Source organism: Peromyscus eremicus, unplaced genomic scaffold (genome assembly GCF_949786415.1).
Source record: "Peromyscus eremicus unplaced genomic scaffold, PerEre_H2_v1 PerEre#2#chrX_unloc_1, whole genome shotgun sequence".
In the NCBI taxonomy this organism is placed as follows: Eukaryota; Metazoa; Chordata; class Mammalia; order Rodentia; family Cricetidae; genus Peromyscus; species Peromyscus eremicus.
Genome location: NW_026734288.1, coordinates 7,116,392 through 7,142,585, shown reverse-complemented (window position 1 = coordinate 7,142,585; position 26,194 = coordinate 7,116,392). Strand labels below are relative to the sequence as shown.

The 26,194-nt window shown below is 38.8% G+C and overlaps 1 protein-coding gene across 1 annotated transcript in view; it reads right to left on the bottom strand.

Annotated features, from left to right (window-relative positions):
* LOC131900968 (zinc finger protein 761-like) overlaps positions 1-25,309 on the bottom strand; it is a 42,211-nt gene extending 16,902 nt beyond the window's left edge. Inside the window, exon 1 of the mRNA XM_059252271.1 lies at positions 25,249-25,309. Coding sequence (XP_059108254.1) covers positions 25,249-25,309 — 61 coding nt within the window. The remainder of the gene's footprint in view (positions 1-25,248) is intronic.
* Between the last annotated feature and the right edge of the window lie 885 nt (positions 25,310-26,194).

Genomic DNA, 26,194 nt, shown 5'->3' with positions numbered 1-26,194 from the left:
AATTGCTGTAGTTCTAGTTCTAGTACACTGAGTTCTAGTACAATTTCAGGACTTATAGATTGCTCCTATAAACCTTATCTTGGGTATGCTTCTAGTAGAGAAAAAAACTGTAAACATTGTTCAGGCACATTCTGAAACTGGACACTGTTATAAAGTTATAATGATTTCTGAACATCAATTTAGTGAGGATTGATAAATTCAAGAAGCAAAACAAAGTTTTCCCATTTTATTATGAAATTAATAAATCTCTGTTGCAAATAGTGTCTGAAAAAGAATCATATAATGCACCTAGGAGCATTCTGACACTTGACACAATTCTTATGAAAGGAAATCTGTACAGCAGCTACCCAGATCAAATAAGCTAGAAGGTGCTATTTCTCAAAAATCATGTGGTTGTCATGCAGCCTTTTCTGAGACAGAAATACATCCTTTGACTAAGAGCTCTGCAGAACTTGGAACATTGAAGACACTGGGAAACATTATGTAAAATTTAAATTTCTACTGCTAGTACATGGGGATTTTCTGATTCTAAAACATGAAGGACTCTCATGTTTGCATCTATTTTTTTACAGGTTGTTCCATGGATATGTTCACCACAGCTGTCTACTAAGCAAAACATTTTATTTCCTTGTCCATATGGCTTATTGGTTATATAGTATCTTTGCATGCTCTTGGCTATTATATCTACTCAGCACTGAGACAGAATGTGGTGACTTATGGCATTAACCTTCCCAACAAGAAGCAGTGGATGGAGGATATCTGACAATTTGAGGCCAAACTGATCTACATAGTACATTTCAGGACAGGATGGCTCTACAAAAAGATCCTGTCTCTAATTAAACAAACCCATAAACAGAAATACTCCAGGGAGTAGGGAACACACAAAATCCTCAGCAATGTAAACAATCTGGATCATTAGAGCTAATTGTATGCTCATTAAGTCCCTGATGTCACCTTCAGAGATATTTCAGATTGGGAATTTTGTTTCATAGGCTGACCTGAGCTACCTGCTCCAAACATCTGCTAATCTTTAAGGAAGGCTGTACTACCTTGTTTCACAAATGCAAACTGAATTGACATAGGGATCAAATAATAGAATCTTGTGCATTTAGTACTTTTGTTTTTATTTGAGATGAGTATATAAAAATGACAATTTTTTAAAAAAAATTTGGTTGTGTAGAAACTCTGGATTTTGAGTTACTTTCAAATTTCTGAGCTATAATGAGACCAGAGTGCTCCAATAAATAAATAAATATCATTTTCTGCATAATTTGACTTTTTTTTGTGGTTCCCATTTTCTAGTTCCTGTCTTCAAACATCTGAGGCTGTATGATTGGAATCATAAGTGCATGGATATGTAATATAGTTTATTTGAAACATTCTTGATTATTCATCTTATTAACCACAGCAAGATAAACCCTCTGTTAGCTCATCAAAATAGCTAGTCTTTCTATCTAACATGCTCTGTGAGTACCCATGTTTCTGCCTCCAAGGCTTGAATTACAGGCTGGCCACCCCACCTCGAATTTACTTGAAATATGGAGATCAGTACTATGCTCCTCTCTAATTTCACTCACTACATTTCCCATTTCACTTATGAATGAGTCTATTTATTCTTTGCCTTTTCAATTATTCCCAGACTTGATACATGCTAACACTGTTGCTCATAAAACTTGAAAGTTTATTAACTTCCCCATTTCTGTTTGAATACATTATTGACTATCTCAATTATCATAATTTCAATGATAGTCAGACACCCCTTACATATCTTAATTGTTCTTTCCTTCTATGCTGTGGACATCTTAATTTTGCCCAGCCACCTCATGTCATTTCCCCTTCTTTTTAATTTTCAAGTATTCTCTGTATTTGATACACATGAGTCTTCTCTGGTTACCTCTATTTTATCATTCTCTATTCTTTACTTATAGCTAGCATCTATTGCCATGTGTTTAATAATGACATTTTCTTACATTGTGTATGTTTTGATTATCATCCTTTTTTTTTTTTTTTGGTTTTTTTTCGAGACAGGGTTTCTCGTTTCTCTGTGTAGCTTTGCGCCTTTCCTGGAACTCGCTTTGGAGACCAGGCTGGCCTCGAACTCACAGAGATCCGCCTGGCTCTGCCTCCCGAGTGCTGGGATTAAAGGCGTGCGCCACCACCGCCCGGCTTGATTATCATCCTTTTAATGGCCCCCCTCTTCTTTTTTTTTTCAGAAGCCTGTGATACTTTGGAATTCCTTCTAAATCCTCATTACATTCTGTGTTCTATTTCCATTCTCTTTCCAATCACTTCTTTTGACAATTCTACTTTCCATTTGACAGAACACTTTCTAATTTCATGAAGTATACCAATATCTTATCTCATATTGACATTCACATATGAATGACAGTAAAATATACATGTGGAATAGTCAATAGTTATTCAAGTTTTTAGTAAAACAGTCATGCTTTTTAACAAAATTATTTTTCAATTGTGATGATTCTCCTACAACTTTCATAATTTAGACTTTCTTTAATGCTGAGTGATTTCATTACCTACATCACGTTTTTAAATCATTTGCTGTGTAAAAATTTATGAATAAAAGGGGTATTTTCTTTCCCTATATTTACATAAAGAAACTTCATGTAACATTTTTGGTGATGGAAGAGTGTAGTATAGTCAAAATTTATGTTATGGAGTTCCTAAAAAAAAAATGTATGTAGTGTTAAAGAAAAAGTATTTTCTAACCTACTTCTTCTAAACAGAAAAAGGAATCATAAAAATAAAAAAAAGTAATACATCTAGTATCAATAAATAAGTAGCTGAGTAAAAGGAGAGTGACTGTATAAGCAAGGGGGTCAAAAACAGCTGAACTGAGATTGTGGGAGCTCATGGACTCTAAACCAACAGTTAGAGAACCTGCATGGAACCATCCTAGACCCTCTGCATGTGTGTGATAGTTGCATAATTTGGTGTGTTTGTAAGGCTCCTAACAGTGAGATCAGGACCTGTCCCTGGTGCTTAGCTGGCATTTGGGGACCTGTTCTCCATGCAGGATTACTAGCCCAGTCTTGATGGAGGAGAATGAACTTGGTTCTGTCTTAATTTGATGTGTCTTGCTTTGTTCAAGCCCATGAGAGGCCTGCCCCTTTCTGAATGGAGATGGAGGAGGAGTGATGTAGATGGGACACAGTGAGAAGAAGTATGAGAAGAGGAAGGAGAAGTAACTGTGTTCCATGTGTAAAATACATAAAAAATGAAAATAAAAAGAAGCAAATCATTAAATATTTTTAAAAAGAAAAAGGAAAAGTCACTGTTTGGGCATGAGTGTCTTAAAGATGAGAAACAATGTTATTCATGCTGTGAATCTACTAAAAATCAAACAAAATCACCACACTAGTTTTAATAAATGGTATTAGCTCATGTGATGCTGATATGTACTGATGTTTGGAATTAATGTAAGTATCTGTGTGATGATGCATGGGAGCAGGTGTCTTCTCACTCTTCTACCTTTCCTTCATTACACATATTGTACAAATTAAGCTCAGACCTCCCTTTCTCTCACAGCCCTAGGGGCACCCTAGGGCAACTTACTTACAACAAATGGATTTTCTTCATGCCAGGTGCTTCAAGCTGTGATGCAAGTTACACAGCTATCGATTACTTTCCCCCAACCCTGCCAGAAAATGCAGACATAGAAAAATATAGGCAGTTTTGTAGCTGAAGGGTTTCTTTTGTCCTGACTGGCTCCAGAACCCCCCAGTAAGGACAAATTTCTCCCACTCTTTGGTCCCCCAGCTGCCCAAATGCAAGTAAACATAAACAGGCTTATATTACTTTTAAACTATGGCCATGGCAGGCTTCTTGCTAGCTAGTTCTTACACCTTAAATTACTTTATAAATTGCCATGAGGCTTGTGTCCTACCAGATCTTTACATCTTGTTTCTCTTGGCAGCAGGTGGCAGCAGTTGCCTTCCCTCTTGTTTCTCTTCCTGTCTATCTGTTTGGATTTTCTTCCTGCCTCTAAGCTGCCTTGCCATAGGCCAAAGAGCTTTATTTATCAACCAACCAGAGCAACACATATTCACAGCATACAAAAAGACATTCACCATCACAGATTTATTTTGTTGACTCATAGACTCTCTTGCATAACCACTGGTAAGATTATAGTTTGAGCTCATTTATGATAAACTCATAAGGTTTTACCTAAACACTAGTAAAGATATATTCTTAGCACATAAATTCCCTTTGTGACTTATTCCAAGCCTTATTTGTCCCCACCTCCTTCATTCACTCCCCTTTTGGGTTGCAAATGACGATAACTATACCTGGTCTTGTGTGGACCTTGAAAGCTTTTGCATTGCATTGTAAAACAGGTACTGCTGGTGAGGTTGTAGACTGGTTTCGCAAGAGGACTGGTAAAATTTTGTCACAGAGGAATAAATTGGAAAGACAAAAGAGCTCAGTGTATTAAAATTATTTACCCTCGGATAATTTTCACAGTTGGTAGCATATTTCCTGGAGACCATGGGAAGGAGACTATTGGAAACTGGACCCTAATAGTTTCCATTAATGAGATATTTAATGGTTATTATATTCTCTTCTATTAAGTATTTTAACATTAACATTGTTAAATTGTGTTGAAAAAACAGCACACATTGATAGTACATCATTTACCATTTTGCTTGTATTCAGGAGGCATACACATGAGAATCATGAATACAAATGTATCCCTGAATGATTACTGATATTCAAGTCAGGATTAATAACAAACAACAAAAACCTCAAGGGTATATGTAAAAATATAAAAAACAAAACCATTAACATCAAACCACCTTTCACAGACACCCATACTTGAAAAGCATAATCACACATTGTCTGATATTTAAATAAACAATGGATGACTTAGATAATTTGCATCTCAATATAAACATTACAGGAGAAAAAATACCTATCACTAAGTAAAACATAATAGTGGATGAACAAAAGCCACAGAAGGAACATAAAAAAGACAAAGTAAAATTCACTAAATGGATTTGCAACACATAGAGCACATTTTGTGTCTACGCCTGTAGCTAGAGTTTTTCTGCCTTGCCCACAGTCAGGACAAATCTCTCTCACCCGCCACTTCCACAGCTGCTCAGACCCAACCAAGTAAACACAGAGACTTATATTGCTTACAAACTGTATGGCCATACCAGGCTTCTTGCTAACTGTTCTTATATCTTAATTTAATCCACTTCTATAAATCTATACCTTGCCACATGGCTTGTGGCTTAGCGGCATCTTCACATGCCGTTTGTCATGGTGGCAGCTGGCAGTGTCTTTGACTAAGCCTTCCACTTCCCAGAATTCTTCTCCTTCTTGTCCCTCCTATACTTCCTCCTGCCTGACTACTGGCCAATCAGTGATTTATTTACTAACCAATCAGAGCAACATTTTTGACATACAGAACATCCCACAGCACTTCCCCTTTTCTTTTTTTCAAAAAGGAAGGTTTTAACCTTAACAAAATAAAATTACATATAATTTGGTAATTTGGGCGTAGCTTCTCTTACTACTTCATGCTGGAGGGGGGGCACTGTATCTTATCGGGACACGAAGAAAATTTTAGGATTATGCAACAGTCTATGAGGTTGTATTGTCTGAGCCAGTTGCCTTCAAACCATTCTGGATGTTGGATCATCTCGGTCATGGTGTCATCGGAGACCTTTCAGGGGGTCTTGGCTGGTCAAATCTGATGTATCTTAATCTGGAACAAACCCATAGCCTCTTGCTTTCTATGGAAACAAAAGCAGAGCCTCCTTTCCAAAGAAACACATCCTTACATCAAAATTTTGAAGATAAGGTATCTTTAAAATATACATGTTGGTTTAACTCAACATCTTTTATGATCAAATGTTTTTCTGCAGTTAAAAATCCCAAAGACAACACAATCCAGATTCTCTGTGCAATATTCATCTTTACGTGGCTTATTTTTTATATTAATTTTACTGTCTCTTTAAAGGCTTATTTTTTAAAACTATGTACTTGTTTATATAACTGTATATATCACCTTTTTTGTCTCTTTCAAGCCTACGCACATTTTACACACATTGTAAACTATTATATCTGAATCTGTTTTATTGTGAACCTATTGCTTTAAACTACAGTACTTGTAAGACTGAAATGGCACTATGACTGCTGGCTCTGCCCACCTTGGCTTCCGAACATAGCGGTGGTATGTTTACCACCAGCTCTGGGAGCTATTGTGGGGCTATGCTTTTATCCAAGCAGCGTGTAGCCCAGAAACCTCATTTTTTTTTGTTTTGTACTAGCAAAGCCTAAATCCACCACGCAGCTTAATGTGCCACTTGCAGAGGCCTCATTCCTGCCATACTGTAGGTCAAACCAGCAGGATGCTGCTCATTTGACAGAGACAATTAGGAAGGTGTTTTTGGCTGTTTTAGAATCCTTTCTCAGGTTTTAGGTGGAAACACTTGCCAACTCTTTGAGCGTCATTTGTAGCTAGAGTTTTCCTGCCTGGCTCAGTCAGGATAAATCTCTCACCCACCAGTCCCACAGCCGCTCAGATCCAACCAAGTAAACACAGAGATTTATATTGCTTACAAACTGTATGGCCGTACCAGGCTTCTTGATAACTGTTCTTATATCTTAAATTAATCCATTTCTATAAATCTATACCTTGCCACGTGGCTTGTGGCTTACCGGCATCTTCACATGCCATTTGTCATGGCGGCAGCTGGAAGTGTCTCTGACTCAGCCTTCCACTTCCCAGAATTCTTCTCCTCCTTGTCCCACCTATACTTCCTCCTGCCTGACTACTGGCCAATCAGTGTTTTTTTTTTTTTTTTTTTTTTTTTTACTAACCAATCCGAGCAACACATTTGCCATACAGAACATCCCACAGCATACGCCAAAAGTTTCAACATAGAAATCACAATGCAGTGATCTCGACCATCACTCCTGACAGAACATGTTAAGTAATTTACTTCCTTCAAGACTATGATGAAAAAAATTAAACATATTTTTTCCTTGAATTTGCAGACAACTCTGATGTCTAAAGTATTTACCAAATTATTTACATGAATAGGGTTTTTCTCTTGTATTAGTTTATCCACATTTCCTATCTTCAAAATGATACAGGCTTTAAAATACTTACAGCACTAGAGTCATGCCTGGGCAGTTAAGAAATGTTCATTCCCAGGACCAAGGTCTGGTTTTTAAAACTTCCTATAATTCATGCTACAAGATAAAAGAGTCTAACATTCTCAGGAACCAGAATGCAGAATCACACACCAACACAAACACATAGTGACATCACATAATTACAAGTAAAACAATTCTTTAAACAAACAATTTTCATGAAGGTTTCTCTCTTGTAAGCGTTAATTCCTGAAACAGGTGTTGAGGCCTCTAAAGGCTTATAGGCTTCTTCTTCTTCTTCATGAATTGGTTTATGTAACAGAAAAAAAAGCACATAACCATGAAGTCAGGAACATCAGTCCTTCTAATTTGGTGGTATCATTTGGGAATATTTAGGAAATGCTGCCCTGCTGGAGAAAAGATGCCACTGGGTTAGGATTTGAGAAATTACATCCACACACCATTTCCAGTTCCCACCCTATGCTACATGCTGCAAGTTAAAGATGTGAATTTTTAACTTTATGCTTTATCTACCATGTCTGAACACTTGTTGCAAAGCCACTTTCATGTTGATACTGTATTCTTCTAGAACCAAGGTCTAAATTAAGCTGCATTATTAGTTGACTTACACTTTGTATCACAACAACAAAGAAGGAACTCATACAAATCCATAAAGTTTACACCTGAAATAGTTATTTCATGCAATTTAAGAGAAGTACAAAATCTAAAAGGGTTTCATTATTATTTAAATTTATAGTGCAAGTTTTATAGCTCTAGAGAAAAAGGTAAGCTGACTATCAGACGTCAGGCTACACCTACAGCTGTAAAAGCAAGGTATCCTATATACCTACAGCTCTGAAGAGAAAGGTTTTCTGATTATTAGGAAGTCAGGCTATAACAGACGCTGTGTTTCAGTGGTGAATTGTCTCCCCACAGAAAATTGTAATCCTGCTCTTCTCCAAAATGGAACCTTTACAGCTGGGCTCTGAGCCACTGTTCAAAGAGAACTTCCAAGCAGGTATGTCCATTGCTGCTCTGCTCCACCATCTGAGGGAGTTTCTCATAAGAGCTTTCAAATGTTTCTCTGCTCTGTTCTGCTCTACTAGGGAGTTTCCCGCAGAGATGTCCATTTCTTCTCAGATCCAGCCCAAATTATTACTTTTATGTTTCACTCAAGTAAGGGGGAAATTGCTGCAAAAATATGCCATTTCTCTGGTCAAATCCAATAGTGAGTTTCTGACCTTCTTCTTTGAAAGTATTCCACCCAAACACATTCAGGAGATTTATTTGAGAGCAAGGAATCCAGGAGAGAGGCTGCCACTTCCAGGATGGAAAAAGGCAACTGCCTACTGAACAGGCTTCAGGCTTAAACAAACTCAAAGGTGGGCTAGATTTCATGCTATGGAATTGGTTGGTTTCAATCTCAGGGATTGGTTAGTTTTGTTTTTAGTTGGTCAATGGTAGAGTGTGTTTCTTTGGCTCTGATTTCAGTTCCAAAGTGTGTTGTATACACTTGCCCCTTTAAATATTTAGAGTCTGGCTTCAGGATCAGAGTGTCTTTTGGTGGCTGGCACTTTTACCCTATACATAAACCTTCATGAAATCAAAAAATTATTTTTTTACACGAGTTTGCTGGTACAAACAACATAGAAACAGACATCATAATGCTTGAACAGTTTGTTGACACTGTTCATATTTTTTTACAGGATACACACTCTTATGTAACTGATTGTGTATTGGCTAAAGATCTTATGAAGTACTTAATAATAAGATACCCTCAGTATCTTTCTCAGAGTCAAAGCTTATTAAAACATGGAAAGGGTTTAAAAGCTTGACTGCACAAAAAAGTTTTACTCTTGAAAAATGTGCAAAACTAATGACACTGACTATATTTATGTAGTTTCTCTACAGTATCATTTTTTCCACATGATTTTGAAGGTTACTGATACATGTAAAGGCTTTACAAAACTGATTATATTCATTGGTTTTCTCTCCAGTATGTATTCTTTTATGATGTTGAAGACTTGTGTGACATCCAAAGACTTTACCACACTGAGTACATTTATAGGATTTCTCTCCAATATGTGTTCCTTTAGGCATTTGAAAAATCATTGTGATGTACAAAGGCTTTACTACACTGATAATATTCATAGGGTTTCTCTCCAGTATGTGCTCTTTTATGAATTTGAAGAACATTGTGATGTGCAAAGGCTTTCCTACACTGATTACAATCATAGGGTTTCCCTCCAGCATGTGTTCTTTTAGGCTTTTGAAAATCATTGTGATGTACAAAGGCTTTACCACACTGATTACATTCATAGGGTGTCTCTCAAGTATGTACTCTTTTATGCAAGTGAAAAGTACTGAGGCATGTAAAGGCTTTACCACACTGATTACATTCATAGGGTTTGCCTCCAGTATGTGTTCTTTTAGGCATTTGAAAATCATTGTGATGTACAAAGGCTTTACCACACTGATTACATTCATAGGGTGTCTCTCCATTATGTATTCTTTTGTGCAAGTGAAGAGTACTGAGGCGTGTAAAGGCTTTACCACACTGATTACATTCATAGGGTTTCTCTCCAGTATGTGTTCTTTTATGCATTTGAAGATAACTATGCTGTGCAAAGGCTTTACCGCACTGATAACATTCATAGGATTTCTCTTGCCTATGTGTTCTTTTATGCATTTGAAGAGTATTGCAGTATGTAAAGGCTTTACCACACTGATTACATTCATAGGGTTTCTCTCCAGTATGTGTTCTTTTATTCATTTGAAGAGTACTGGGCTGTGTAAATGCTTTACCACACTGAATACATTCGTAGGGTTTCTCTCAGGTATGTGTTCTTTTATGCATTTGAAGAGTACTGGGGCATGTAAAAGCTTTACCACACTGATTATATTCATAGGGTTTCTTTGCAGTATGTGTTCTTTTATGCCTTTGAAGATCATTGTGACATATAAAGGCTTTACCACATTGCTTACATTCATAGGGTTTCTCTGAAGTAAATTCTCTTTTATGCTTTTGAAGAGTACTGGGATATTCACAGGCTTTAACACATTGAGTATTTACAGAAGATTTTTCTCCAGTCTGACTTATTCCATGTCTGCAAGAATAATTGCCCATGTTAAAAGATTACCCATTCAATACACTGTTAAATCTTTATATCTGTGTAAGTTTATTGATGTATTAATAATGAAACTAGAATGATAATTACTTGTTTACTTGAAGCAAATTTAACACGTATCCTCAACATGGGGACTGCTACATATCTTCCAATTGTTCTGAGACAGGGGTATGTGAAATATGTCCATATCCCTATGCTGATATGTGTTGTATCCAGAGTGACACATGTTATACCCTGTAAAGTAAGAATAAAAAAATCAAAGTTTTCCACAGTGAATTCAGTATGACTTCCTGAAACTATAGACTTGTAGTATAAGGATTAAGATTTTGCCACAACAATGCCCACTGACTCTTGATTCTAACTGCTCCTTTCACTAAACACTACAGTTACAACAAGTATATGAGTAATGCTAGCATTGCTATGGGCTATTTTTGTATTAGGACATTTTGGAGATATACTTATCTCCTCTTCAATATGTATACAATTTGTAGTATGAATGTTATGAAACAAATGGATTGACAGTACTACAGCATAGTTTTTTGGGCTGTGTTTCAAGTGGTGATATCTCAAAAGGCATTATTCCCGTGATTTTTTTCTTAAAAGAATGATATGCAAATACAATTATGAAGTTGAAATAAGTGTTTTTGTGAGAATTTAATAATTATCAATGCAGTATAAACTGTCTTTATTTACACTTTTAATTTTGCTTAAAACTTCCAGAACACATTATAATGTTTTCACAAGTATATTTGTATCCTCTTTCACGTGATAATTACCTTTCATGTCTTCTAGAACTTCAACAATGTTCTTCAATATTATGGTCTTCCCAATTGTATCCTAAAATATAGTACAAGAAAATATATGTTATATTATTGATAATTGTGTAAATTTTTAATTACTATCTGCAGTGTAATTTAGAAACATGCCTGATTTATTCACCTTAGTCTTCTTTCTCAATCAAATTATGAAAAAGCATCAATTATCAAGGATCGGTTGTGTCCTTATTTTAAAGCATGATGGAAAATTTAGCCTTACCTATACTAGTGAGGTTCCTGTAGGTCTCCAGCATTACATCTTTGTAGAGACTCTTCTGGGAAGGATTCAGCAAAGTCTACTCTTCCCAAGTGAAGTTGACATGGATATCATCATAGGAAACTGCATTCTAAAGTATCCCATACATGGGTGCAACGGAAAGCATGATATTGACAACATTGTAAATGTATACTTCTTTGACACTGTAGTCATGTAATCTTGGTGTTCCCTATACTTATTTTATGGCACAGATATTATAATGTAATTATCGATTCATTTTAGAATGAAAATGAAGTAAAGGTTTCACCTCTGTCATTTCTATACTCTTTGAATAACATATCAATTTGCCAGAAACATGCCTATTAACAAACATAAAGAGACAAGTAAACAGATCAACAGTACAGAGTACACATGAGAGAATTGAATGCACAATCTCTAACTACAAAAATAAAAAGAAAATGGACAAATTGGGTATATAGTCTTAGGCCTTTCACCTCAGAACTCAAAAGACTGAGGCAGGTATATCTGCCTCTGAGATAAATGCCAGCCAAGTCTATGCAATCAGGTCCTGGAAAGCCAGAAGTACATAGTAAGATCCTGTATCCCATACAAACAAACAAACAAACAATAAAGATAGAAAGAACTCAGAGGTTTTTACTGAAGTCCCTACAGAGAGTTATGCATTCTCTCCAGTTCTATATTCAAACTGTAACATCAATAAGATTTTATTAAAGGCACTGTGTTTTTAAACAATTACAAATGGAAAGATGAAAATATTACAAATGTTAATGTTGATTATAAATAATAAATACAGGGCAGGAAAAATGACTCAGTAGCAAAAGGCTCTTGCTAGTCATGCATATAAGTGGACTCAATTGCAAGTACCTAAGTGGGGGAACACAGATATCCATTATTCCAAGATCATGGTTTCTTTTTTATTTATTTATTTATTTTTTTGGTTTTTCAAGACAGGGTTTCTCTGTGTAGCTTTGCGCCTTTCCTGGAACTTACTTGGTAGCCCAGGCTGGCCTTTAACTCACAGACATTCACCTGCCTCTGCCTCCCGAGTGCTGGAAGATCAGGGTTTCTAAGATCACCATTTTCCACTGTGAGAAACAGGGACCTACATGATGCATATCCATGCATACAGGGAAAAAATTCATATTCATGTAAAATTTAAAACACACACCATGCAGCAAGAAGGTCATGTATCTGCAATCTAATGACTGAGAAGGCTCAGGCATTATTAGTGACATGAGCACATGTTATCCTGAGAAAACCAATGGTACTCTCAGCCAAAAGTTTAAATTTCAAAATATGGGTGAAGTTCAGTACAACAGCATATGCTTGATATGTATGAAAACCTACATTCCACTCCCATTGCTTATTAATATAAAAAAATCCACAGATGTTGGTCCACTATTAATCCCAGGACTTGGGATCCAGAGTCAATGGGATCTCTGAGTCCAAGGCCAGCCTGATGTAAAGGGGTATACTTTCAGAACAGCCAGGGCTATACAGACAAACCTTGTCATAAAAAAAAGAAAATTATTAAAACAGCAGGCTACCACACTGCCTTAGCAATAAATACCATTTGCTTCTACTGTATCTATGTGAATTAGAGATAGAGTCTACAATGCTGGTGAAATCATGACAGAAAATGTAGGAAGCTGGCAAATTAGTTTCAACCGAAAAACTGTAGACTCAAAAAGCAGGAATAGATTGAGGCTATAGAGACTCATATCACAACCACAATGAGGAATTTCAGCCAGAATCGTTCATGCTACTAAATGTTTTACAAACAACCAGAAGAAAGTAACCAAGGAGAGACACATCTTCAAATACATCATCCTTTATAGGATGTTTTTTATTCAATCAATTATACTCTGACCCAGGTCACTATAGGCTCATGGTCATCCATGAAGGAAATGCATTTAGTCACCTCAGTGATCTTCATTGTATGCAACAGCCCTTATACTGTTAAAATGTCCAAAGACTCTTTTTACACTCAAGTGAATTTCTTCATAGTTACATCTGGTAAAATCAGAAAAAAAAAACAAATTTAAATCTTCCTAACATACAATGTCACAGTATACCATTCACATTCTAAAAGAGAAAAATGGAGACACAACACAGTGAGGAATTATTGGAACAAGGCAAGACTGAAGCACAGCAGGACAAATATCAAATCCCTTTATCTCTGTCTCAGATGCATGTGGCTTCAGTTTCAAAGGGCTTAGTTGGCCATATCCCTGCAACTTCTCATACATCTCTCTCCTTGGTTATTTCAAATCCCTATATTCTGAAAATGCTCCATGGAAGATGTCTCATAGCTTAGGTGTCTCAACACCTTGTGGTTTTTAAAGGCAACTCAGGCTGTTGTACCATATGATTTTAAGATGTGTTATATTTGTTTATGCTGTGGAACTTTTGCTTTAATGATTCAAATATGTGTTGCATTCTTTTCAGATGCATTTATTTAGCTCTGTGAAACTGTGATACTTTCATAGGCTGTCTAAAATACTTGATTGAGCTAACAAAGACCTGAATGTCCAGTATCTTGCTAAGAAGGGATAGGCAGAAGGAATAAATGGAAGGAGAAATCTAGAAGAAAAAAAGGAAGGAGATTCAAGAAGAGAAGAGGACACCAGAGGCCAGCCATGCAGCTGCACAGCAACCCAAAGAATAAGAGGTAATGAAAGGTATACAGAATAGAGGAAGATAAGAGCCCAGAGGCAACAGGTAGATGGGGTCATTTAAGTTAAGAAAGGCTGTGGTGGAGCCCACCTTTAATCCCAGCACTCAGGAGGTGGAGGCATGCAGATCTTTGTGAGTTTGAGTCCAGCCTTGTCTACAGAGCAAGATGCAGAAAAGGCACAAAGCTACACAGAGAAACCCTGCCATAAAAAACCAAAAGTAAGGAAAGAAAAGAAAAAAAAAAAGCTAATTAGAAACAAGCAAAGACCAGACATTTATAAGAAAAAATAGGCTTCAATGTGTGTTATTTATTTCAGAGCTGAGTGGCAGGCCCCTTAAAGAGTAAAGATGGACTAAAGCTATCAACACCAGGCTTCATCCTCATAGTTTCATGCAGTGAGTACCCACAGTGCCCTCACTGAGTTTCTGCCTCTGTCAACATACATGCCTGCAACAAGTGCTGAACTGTAACCACAGACTAAGAATTCATGACCCTAAATTTTTATTCATTCTTGTTTCCAAGACAGCACATGAAGGGGGATCCTGTAAAGTTTGATTTCTTAATTGGGGTGGACACTAACATGATTGAACCACAGATACAGCCAATTTTGTATTAACTTGCTTACTAAGATCACTTGACTTACTGCTTCCACAAGTTGAACATTTAGCAGAATGGAATCTTAACCTTAGGGCACTTTGCTAGGCTTCCATTCCATAGCAAGCACCTTCTTTATAATTGTGATAAACTCTGAGATTTCCTGCCTGTTTCTGAAAGACTCCCACCAAAGGCCCAGACACAGTTGCCCCCAAACCCAGAAGAGCTGAGGGAAGAGATATCTTAAACAGAACTGAGTCAGTACCCCCTTCCTTGAGAGGGTGAAGTCAGGTGTTTTCAAAAGAACAAAGTCAGGGTATCTGGTGGTGACTGATTAACCATGAGATGCCCCTCTCTGGAGATAATATGACCAGACCCTGGAGATGGGTTGTAAAACTCCTGACAGGGCAAACAGATATGCTGAAATAAGACAAACTCCAAGCCTGTGAAAAACTGGACCAATCAAGGATGGACCCATACTAATCCCCTTCCCTCTAAGAAATTTTGTGTCTATAAAAACTAACTTACCCAAGAAAGAGTAACTCCTCCCTGCCTCACTGCACTGTGGCCAGTGAGTGCTTGAGATGAGTTCCCTGTCATGAGTTGTAACAGAAATAAACCTTGCTTTTGCATTCTGGTATGCTCGTCCTTGGTGGTCTCTCTGGGGGTCACACTCTTTGCACAACATTTCCCAGTTAAATGCCATCTGAATCTACCTTTTCATTTCCATTTACTTCTTCCCCATTTGTTATATTTTCACTCTAGACCTGAATGAGTCTTCAGTAATAACCATGTAACAAATTCAATATTTCCTTTAAAGAATTAGCCCTTTTTTTAAAATTCTGTATTGTTAAAGTGTCAGAGACCAAACATGGACCATGGAAAAGTACTAGCTAAGCCAGAGAACAAGCCCCTACCCTAAACCAAAGATAAAGAACAGGTCAGGCAGGTCAGATAGCATAGCAACAGAACAATGGGCCCTGACCAGTGACCTTACCACCTAGCAGCCTCACGACTTGCACGACTTGCACATAGCCCTTCACCTGCACGTACGGCACGTAGTGCACCCCTTCCCTCCTTCCCTCCCCCTCTCATGCTATATAAGCCTTGCTGAGGAGAATAAAATTTGCAGCATGATCAGAACACACTGTCTTGCTGTCGTCTTTTCGTGTCTCCCCCCGTCCCTCTCATTCTCTCCCACAGGTGGGTCGCCCCCGTTGACACCCCGCTGGCCGGGGCACTAAAGTTCCAGGGCATAGGCAGAATAAGAAAAATTGTGGAGCCAAAATATCACCCAAATAACCTCTAACTTACTTTCTTTGGACTGCATCTGTTTCTGTCATTACTGTCATTACTCTTAACATTCCTATCTTCCTGGTCTTAAAAGAACAGCCAATTAAGTTCTATGAACATCTTTCTATTGTTTTTGCCACCTAAATTCTTAATATCATCCACATTCTTCCAAAAGACAATATCGAAAGTTCTATTTAGGAACAACACCACTTTTCTTGTTCCAGTTTTTGTTCTAAGTTGCTTTTATCCTGCTGTGATTAAATTTTCTGACAAGAAATATCTCAGGCAATGAATGGGTTTATTTGGCTGATTGTGTCAGATTACACTCCATCACCTTGTGAGATTAGGATAGAAACTCATGCTAACAATTGAAGGCAAAACCCATGGGCCAAGATTGTTTCTGGGCTTCTCTCTTGACTAGTCACTCTCTCATACTCAGACAGCTTCCTTTTCTAGCCCAGGCCTACTTTCTTTAGGATATTGCCACCCTCAATTAAGGAGCCTTCCCGCATCAATCATCAATCAACACAATCTATCACAGACAAAGCAGTTTCTGGCTACTATGAATAAAGCCACTATGAACATATTTGAGCAAGTATCTTTGTGATTATATGGAGGGGCATCATTCAGGTAAATGGCCAAGAGTAGTATAGCTGAATCTTGTAGAAAATGACTCTCAAATTTCTGAGGATTACATATTGATTTCCACAGTAGTTATACAAATTTGCACTTGCAACAGCAATGAATCCCCTTGCCCCATGTCCTTGCTAGCATTATCTGTCACTTGTGTTGTTGCTCTTAACCATTCTGAAAGGTGTAAGATGAAATCTCAAAGTAGTTTTGATATGTATTTTCTTGATGGCTAAGAATGTTGCACATTTCTTCAAGTGTTTCTCAGCCACTTTAGATTCACTACTGAAAATACTTTTCAGAGGTGTATCCCATTTATACTTGGATTATTTTGTTTGTTGCATAGTTTCTTGCTTTCTTTACTATCCTCAGTCATGCAAGCTAGAATCACATACACAAACATGGTATACTCACTTATAAGTGGATATTAGCAGTTAAGTAAGATATAACCACAGTAATCACAGTTAATGACAGTACAATCCATAGACGCAGAGAGGCTAAATAACAATAATGGCCCTAGGCAGGATGTGCATCTATCCCTTGGAAGAGAAAGTAGAATGCATATTTTGGGGTGCACTGGAGGCTGGTATAGATGGGAACAGTCAGAATCAGGTGAGCAAGGAAGGGACAGAGGAGGAGAAGAAGGTAGGGAGAGATACCTGGAATACAGGAGCTTTTAGAAGAGGGCATGAAAACAATGCATTGCAAATATCCTGGAACCTATAGGGATGACCTTAGTGAGGACTGCAAATAATTAAGAATATGGAGGCTGAATCAGGCATCTTCTATAACCACATAAGTCTTCCAGTGATGGAACTGGGACACCAAGCCAGCCACCAAATATTCAACTGACACTTGCCCTGCCTACAAGGTATGCTGAGTCAAGGCTGGCTGGCCATCAGCACATAAAATTTCCACACTCCCTAAATCCCCAGTCAGTCTTGTCTGTCTTCATGAACAACACATCAATTAGTATATTCTTGGGAATTACAAAATCACTCCTCCTGCACCAATCAGGTCCTTTTTCATAATGGTGCATCCAACAGCTGTTTGCCTACCCTGTTTCCCCCAGCAGTGTACACAATAAACTATTACCACTATTCTGGTCTAAAGACAGAAAATATTCTTTACATGCAAATCCTTTTCCTTTACTGCAATAGATATTCAATTGCATGACTCAGATAGATAGTTTGAAACTCTGAGATAATACAATCATTCAATTTAAAATTTTGCAGGTGTGATAAAGAGGACAGAAATGTCACTGCCCTGGAGAGTAACAGACTGGGACCAAAGCCACTTGTGTCAATATAAGAGAGCTTGTGTCAGAAATATTTTTAACAGGATTAAAATGCAGGTGTCCTAGAATTAATATGCCTTCCCAGGGAGAAATCACTACACACACTTAAGAGATTAATAAGGAAAAAATATCTTTAATGATAGCATGCATCCATCTCCACCTAAGGCACACAGAGGATCCATTCTAGAAAAGATTTTTGCATTCAACATATGTTATCATCCTTGTGACTTTTAGATTCAGGATCCAGATTACACTTTGAGCAATATAAAGAGGGACAGAAGATTGCAAGTCTACCCACTTAGACAGATGGGAGACTCACACAGCAAAGATGTTTCCAAAATTACTTCTTAAATACCCCAGTGGAACAGCAGGACCTTCTTCAGTGACAGGGTTCGGAGGAGAAGGTCACAAGGAATGAGAAAGAGAGGGGAAGTATAAGTTAGAAAAGATAAAAGCTGGGGTGGGGAGACCTTGCACAATCTATGTGTCATTTCAACTAAGCTTCTTAAGAAGAATAGCAACATGTAAACTATGTCCTGGGGTGTAGATGTAACCAACTTTCTTATTAAATAAAAAACATAGAACCAATGCAAAGAAGAAAGCCAAGAGGTCAGAGCTAAGAGCTAAAACCTTACCCTTCCTCCTGCAGTGGTCCTACCTCTCTGAACCAGAGCTACCCCTGTGTTAAAGTCTTTATATAGAGTTCCTGTTCTGCCTTCTCATTGGTTGTAAACCCAACCACATGACCACCTTGTCACAGCCTGTCTGTATAAGCCTCCAGGTTTTCCATGCTTGGTATTGAGATTAAAAGCATGTGTATCCAATAATGGCTGTATCCCTGAACACACAGAGATTTACCCAGCTCTGCCTACCAAGTGCTGGGATTACAAGTGTATGCCACCACTGCCCTTCTTTCCTATGGCTTGCTAATAGCTCTGACCCCCAGGCAACTTTATTTATTAACACTGGGGGAAAGGGAAGGAAATGGATGACTTCTATGAAGTCAGCTCAAACTATAATACAATGGGACAGATTCAGGTTCTGAAGCAGTTCCACCACAAAGGCCCTAGTCCCAGGCCATTACCAGCTCTCCAAAGCTTATTCCTGGTTTTAGGGAAGGAGCTCTGTTTTAATTTCAATACATTAGGCCCTAAGGTAAAGCTCCCAAGGCTTAGGTCCCAGGCTTTAACTGCCTTCCCAAGAATTTTCCTCCTCCATTCCTGAGGGTGTAAATGAGATCCTTGCTTGATCAGACAACTCTGTAACACAATAGTGTTTTACTTTTCTTCCTTCTTTTTTATTAAGAGAGGTTTTCACTGTGTAGCTTTGGAGCTTGTCCTGGAACTCACTCTGTATACCAGACTGACCTCAAACTCACAGAGATCACCCTGCCTCTGCCTCCCAAGTGAGTGATGGGATCAAAGGTGTGCACCACCACACCCCTGCTAGTGTTTCACTTTTCCAAATAGTTGTCACCTGGCGTCCTATTGCCCATCTGGCAGAACTCTGCTTTCCTCAAGAAGAACACTGGTACTTCAAGGCATGGCAGGACTTAAGGTTGGTTGTGACCCTGTAATGCCTCAATGAGCAGCTTGTTAGATATTTTTTTATATACGGTTAGGCCTAGTGGCTGGTTGTAAACCAGGGGTGGCTCCTTTGTAATGGTTTGGAGCCAAACATCTGGACAATCAAGTGAACAAATGTGCATTCTACTGTCCTAATCTCTAACAGGCCTGGCTACAGTACACTTATCTTTGGGGGGATTTTTTGAGGCAGTCCTCCCTTAACTAAATTCTATTTTGTGAGACATACTATACCCTAAGAATTAGTAAATCTGTTATATCACCAATTCTACCCTTCTACATCACACCTTAGTTGTGGAGTGCTACCCAACACATAAGATGCCTTTTACAACCTCCACAAAAGTAAGTGTAAATGGATCTTAAACGTGAAAAGTAAATGCAAAGTGCTAAACCTCTACAAGGTACTGGGGAAATTAGGCCTCTTCAATTTGAAAAACTGCTTTTGTGGAAGGGCACAAAAACAGCTTGACCACATAGCATCATGGCAGGTCTAGGGGCCCAGACACAGCTTCTGTGACTGGCTTACTAGCAGGCAACAGCCAGATACAGAAAAATCCATAAGATTATACCACCCAGGGATCCACCCATAGATGGGGAAGCACCTAACATGCCAAACACTCTGAAAATTAGATAAGGTGGCTAGATGTCCCTGAGTCTAGCACACACCTATTTTTGTTTTACAGATACCCCTAGACAATTGTCAGCCAATCAGGGTCCTGAACCCTGAAAATTCCCTCGACCCAAACACTGCTATTATGAAAACCCCACTCTATCTCAGCTCAGGGCTTTCTGCTCTCACTGCTGTGTGGGAGAGACAGATCAAGCCTCTGAGGTTGAAAATAAAGGCTCTTTGCTTTTACATACTGGATTCAGTCTCCATGTTGGTCTTTAGGAGATTCCTGTGAACTGAGTATAACACTTTGAATGGGAGCACCAAAAGCATGATGAAGTTGATTACAAAGATGTTTCTACAAACATCTCCCTGCCCCCCATTCTATGTGCAGATTCAGCCCACACAGCAAAGTTATTGAGAGGCCTACCCTGGGACAGGAAGTTTCAAGGACCACATGGGACCTCACAGGACAGGGATTCTGGCTGCAGGTTCTCACCCATATCTGTGGAGGCCCCACCACACTGTCTCTGGCACCTTATCATCTGTCCCACCCCATCTTGGGACAGCAACACCTCACTCACAATGTTGTTGTTTCCAGCTTGTCCATGCTCTCTGCTGAGCTCCCTGCAGGAGCACTCACAGCAGACCACAGGAAACCACTGGCGGGTTCTCCTCTTCAAAGTCAAGCCCAAAGCTTTCTGACTGACAGGTCACCTAGAGGGCCTGATTGTCTAGTGAGGCCTGAGTGACAAGAGCACCACTGATAGGGTCACACTATGCTTAAAAACAGAGCACAGTGGTTCTTAAGCCTGCCTTCCACAGAAGGCATTTTCTAAATCAGCAAATTTCTGCAATTTAATAGCACTGTCCCGGGCTCCAATACAATCCCTGCAATCTTATTGTACTCCATAGGCACATTCTCTTCTTCCTTCTGGAGACAATGCGGCTAGCTAGTGTGCACAGCCCACTGCACTGTGTGGTGTGGGATAATTCCCTGTCACACAGCTGGAAAAGTTTCCAGAATATTAACAATTGAAAAGAGATTTAAAGACAAAAAAGGAGATGTTTGTAACATGAATTGTTATATGGTCTTATTAATAAAAACCTGGAGCCAGATATTGGGGTGAAAACTGAAAGATCAGAAAAGCAGAACAAGCCACAGCCAACCTCACCTCACAAACTCTTCAGCTGATCCTGTTTCCTCAGACTGAAAGCCTTTGAGGCCTCACTTCTGAAGGTCTCAATTGAGGGGCTTAAAAAGCCTCTATTTCCTGATCCTCACCCCTTATATACCTTTCTGCATCCTGCCATCAATTCCTGGGATTAAAGGTGTGTGTCCTTCCTAAGCAAAGACATGAGATCTCAAGTGCTGGGATTAAAGCTGTGTGCCACCACGCCTGACTCTCTTCCCAGTGTGGCTGTGAACTCACAGAGATCCAAATGGATCTCTGCCTTCCAAGTGATAGGATTAAAGGCATGTGTGCCACCACAGTCTGATCTCTATGTCTAAATAGAGGATGTTTCTGTCCTCTGATAGCCAGATGTGTTTTGTTTCTTGGAGCACAAATAAAATATCGCACAGATGTGTATTCTGTGACTTCACATTGTGGTGAACTAGAAGAACTAGTTCACAAACAGATTAGGAACTAGACCACAAACATGATAAGAGATCTTTCTTCCATCAGAAAGCTGGATGGGCACATCACTAGGGTTACAATGTGCTTACAGAACACAGCAGAGTGGTTCCTGGCCCGTTGTTCTACCCCTGACCCCGGCCTTTTCCAGATCTGCCGAGTTTTGCATTTCAGTAGAACTTGCCCCTGGTTTCAAAAACAGATTCTTTTATCTTCCTGCACCCCATAGGCACTTTCCCTTCTTCCTCATGGAGACAAAGTGGATAGCTTGTACAGTCCATTGCACAATGTTGAGTGGAGTGATTTCCCTCTTCCCCAGGAGGAGTGTCCAGAATATTAACAATTAAATAGATTTTAGTATACAACAGATGGTGTTTGTTCTGTGGTTTCACACTGAGGAGAGGTGAACTGAAGGTACTTTTAATGTTGACACAGAGACTTCAGAAAACCAAGAGAGAAAAGCACAAACCAGATCATAAACAAGATGATCAGTCCTTCTCCCACTACAAGGCTGGATGATGGCTCCATTGCTTTAGGAGTTTCCTTATGAAATTTAATCTCTTGGCAATTTAATAGTAAGAAGTGAAGTCTTCACAATAAGTTGAATACTTAGAGAAATGGAGCAAGAAAGAACGCAGCTATGAACAGTATTTTTAACTAGAACAATTTCCACAGCAGACAGGTGAAAAACATCAAAATACCGCAGTACTAGTCAAGGGATATTTTTACCTCAAAATAATGCAGGAACAAATATAAATTATATAAATGATGAAAAGACATGCCTCTGGCATGTTTATATTGCAGTACAAGGTCTTACCTGAAAGTCAAGGAAATGGCACCGTGAAAGTAGATTGCTTTGGAAACTATGCTACCTGTCAATCTTGACCTTTGATCTAAAAGATAGCTGTACCAATGTGACAGTTCACACAAGTACAAAAGATAGGGAACACTAATACACAAAACTTCAAGAAAATGTCATCTATCAGCATTGTGGTCACTGCTCTTAATTGGATGACTCTGCTGAGCTATTTTCACCTCAGAACAAGGCTGCTTTTGCCTCTGGAGGCTGGCTCTGAAGAAGGCCACAGCTCTTTCCATGATGGACACAAAGGAGTTTATTTTCGCTATCTCTGGCTGCTGTCTGTCTCAGGCCTGTGACACCACTGAAGAGAAATCCATTCTTTAATCTTTACTGTTTTTAACTTTATTTAGGTGGGAGTTTTGCCTACATGTCTCTCTGCACAGTATCTAAAGAGTCCAGAGGAAGGCAGGAGATGACCAGGACTGGAGCTAGAGCAAATGCTTAGCCACCATGTGGGTTCTAGGAATAGAACTTAGGTATTCTGTAACAACCCCCAATGCTACCAATCGCTGAGCCATCTCTTGAGCCCTTCTTTTTAATTAAAATGTATTGCTGTAATTTTACTTAAAAGATATTACACCACATTCTCCTTTTTTCTCTTCACTCCATTCCTTCTCAAATTCTTCCATTCCAACTTCTTCCTTGAAACCTATGTATGAATAAGTATGCTGATACACATGAAGACAGTCTACTAAGTCTGTTTTTTGGAGATTTTATGTACATGGTTGCAAGTATGAGAGCCTTAAGAAATTATACATTAGTGACACAGAAATATACTCAAGCTTGTATGTCAAAGATCACTATTAAAAGTGTCTCAAGTTAGAGGCCTGAAAGATGTCCAATTCATAATCTGGGTTCTGTTCATCTTGTGCAGCAAACTGGGTGGTGGAGTAGTCTCATTTCTATTAAGTGGATAAAATAACCAGACCCAAAGTAAATTTGGTGGAAAATATTCACTTGACTCAAAATTTTATTATACATCCCTACCAAAGAAAATGTTACCTTTTATGGTCCCCAGAATCTCATGTTAATCATAACATTAGACATTTCCCATTGTCTTTAAAAATTCCAACATTTAAAGAGTCTACAGTTTACTGAAGTTATATTCTGTAGAAAAAAAATGAGTAACAGCCTAGTTCACTGTTTTCACAAAGGGAAGAATAGCATCCTGCATCTCATTGTGCAAATTCTGAGATTCTTAATGGTATTCTGGGACCTCATGGACTAGACAAGCTCCATGTTTCAGGCTTTGCCATCCTTAGCACACACAGCTTTACTACAGTGCTGATACTATTGCACACTTGCACCTCTCCATGGTTATCCTATGGTTCTAGAATCTACCATAGCTTCAGGTTCCTGCTGTAAGCAGTGTTTTCTCAAGCCCTTTCTGCAGGTATTTCAAATCTGTGACATAGTCATCAGCTCTCCATGAACCCTTCAATCTTGGATTGGCAGTCAAGACACCAAGGAAGAAGAATCTCAGCAAAAGCCCAAACATCTGGGCTCTACCCAGATTGTAAACAAGGGTAGTCTCTATTCCTTCAATCTACTGTATGTTGATTCTACTATTAACCTGATCACACTCTATCCATAGTCTGGAGTCAGAGAATGATAAATGTTGGTTCTTATTGCATAATCCAGTACCAAGACCATGGAATGGAATGGTGCTATCACTTCTGGAAGAGAGAAAAGACCTCTCCTATCAATGAACTTCATATACAAGGCAATCTCTCATAAGCACACCCCAGAGAATAACATGATCTAGATAATCCTTCCCAGGTGTGCCTGGAGGAGTGTCCCTTAGCTGATTCTAAATCTTATCAAGTTGAAATTCAATATTAAACATCTCACAAAATTATTAAAATTTACTGTGTAGACAGAAAACTTTTCTTTTTTTAGTGATATGTCAAATATGAGTGAGCCATGTTTGAGGCCAAAGCATGTAAAACCTTTTGAGCATGGACTTACTCCTTTCCCAGATATAAGCAGCAATTGTCTGAAGATTGCAGGACCAAATTATGAATCTCATGTAGAGTAAGGCACAGTGTAGAACTCTTCTGATCCACACTTTTACCTCATTAACGCAGAGTCCCATCCAAGCATCCTCAGTAACTGACCTATGATCTTGTTACCAAAAAAAAGGAGAGAGAGACAGACAGACAGACAGAAAGACATTGAGAAGAGAGAGACACACACACAGAGAGACTCCCTAAGAACTCATGGAAATGGATCTTACAAAGTCACCAAATCTGTAAGATGGCTTCCTATCAATTAAGTGGTGCTCTCCCTCATAAGGCTATACTTTCCCAAACTTCTTTCTACTAATATCTGTAAAATTCCATAATAAAAATTTCTTTTTACCCAGGTATCATCATGTATGATAGAGGCTGGTGGACATCTTCAAGTTCCAGGCCTAGCATATCTACTACATGGAGAGTTCCAGGCCAGACAAGGTTAGAATGTGAGTCTCAAAAGACTCAATCCAAAATTCTCTGCTTCATAAACTTGAGGGCTGTGAAAATAGTTTAACACATAAAGTGCTCTCCTTGCACCTATCACTTTACTTCTGCATTAAAGACAGTTTCAAGAGTGCATGCCTGTCATCCAGTGTTTTTAAGGCAAGAGTGCCGCGGACTGGGTCTCAGTAGGAACACCAGACTGAGGGAGAACGGGGTGAAGGTATTCAGGATAAGTGAGATTTGGCGAATGACAGACAGACACATACACCAGAGTATGCTGTGAAACTGCTGCAATTTTACGTGGTTCTGTGTAGCCTGGCACCATGATTCGGGCAGATTGATAAGGGGTCACCGGGGGCATAGACCCGAGGGCCGCGAGCCCCCCTTTCCCACGTAACCACCTCATCCAAGGCATTTGTCACGCAGGCGACATCGTCGTGGGCGTGGCACAAGAGAAAAGGCTGACAGGAGAAATCCTGCAAGCCTATTGACATGTGATAGCAAATTACTGACCCTGTCTCAAACATGCTAAAGGGAAAGGACCACCATCCAAAATTGTTCTCTGACTCTTACACCCAAACCGTGACATATATGCACACATAAATGAGCACATACATACAAATAATCATAAGTACATAAATAATAAAGTTGTAATCAGAGGATGTGGCACACGTATTTTATTCCAATACTTGGATGGTAAAGGCAGGCAGAGTTCTGGGACTTTGGGGCCAATGTTGCCTATATTCTGAGTTCAGGGACAACTAGAGATACATAGAGAAAACCTGTCTTAAAATAAAATTCCAACTCTGATTTGTATTGACTCATCCTGGAAATGTTTTACAAAATGCACTTAAGTGTCCCAGCTTAACTGATGCAGGGGTCTCAAGGTTCAGGACAATAACTCTTAAAATCATTTTAGGTGTCCGCCACTGGTCTCTGATAAATCATTCTCAGAAATGAATAGAGCTGAGTATGGTAGCAGAGCCAGGTAGATAGATGTCTTTGAATTTGGCCTATATAGTGCACATACACACACATACACACACACACATACACACACACACACACACACACACACACACACACACAAACACACACACACAGTTGAATATAATTTTGCTTTGTTGTTTGAGACAAGATCTCATTAGAAAGTTCCAGCTAGCCTAAAAATCACTCTGTACAGCTTAATGAATAACATATATTGAAAATATTGAATATACAAAACAAATATAAAATAATACACATT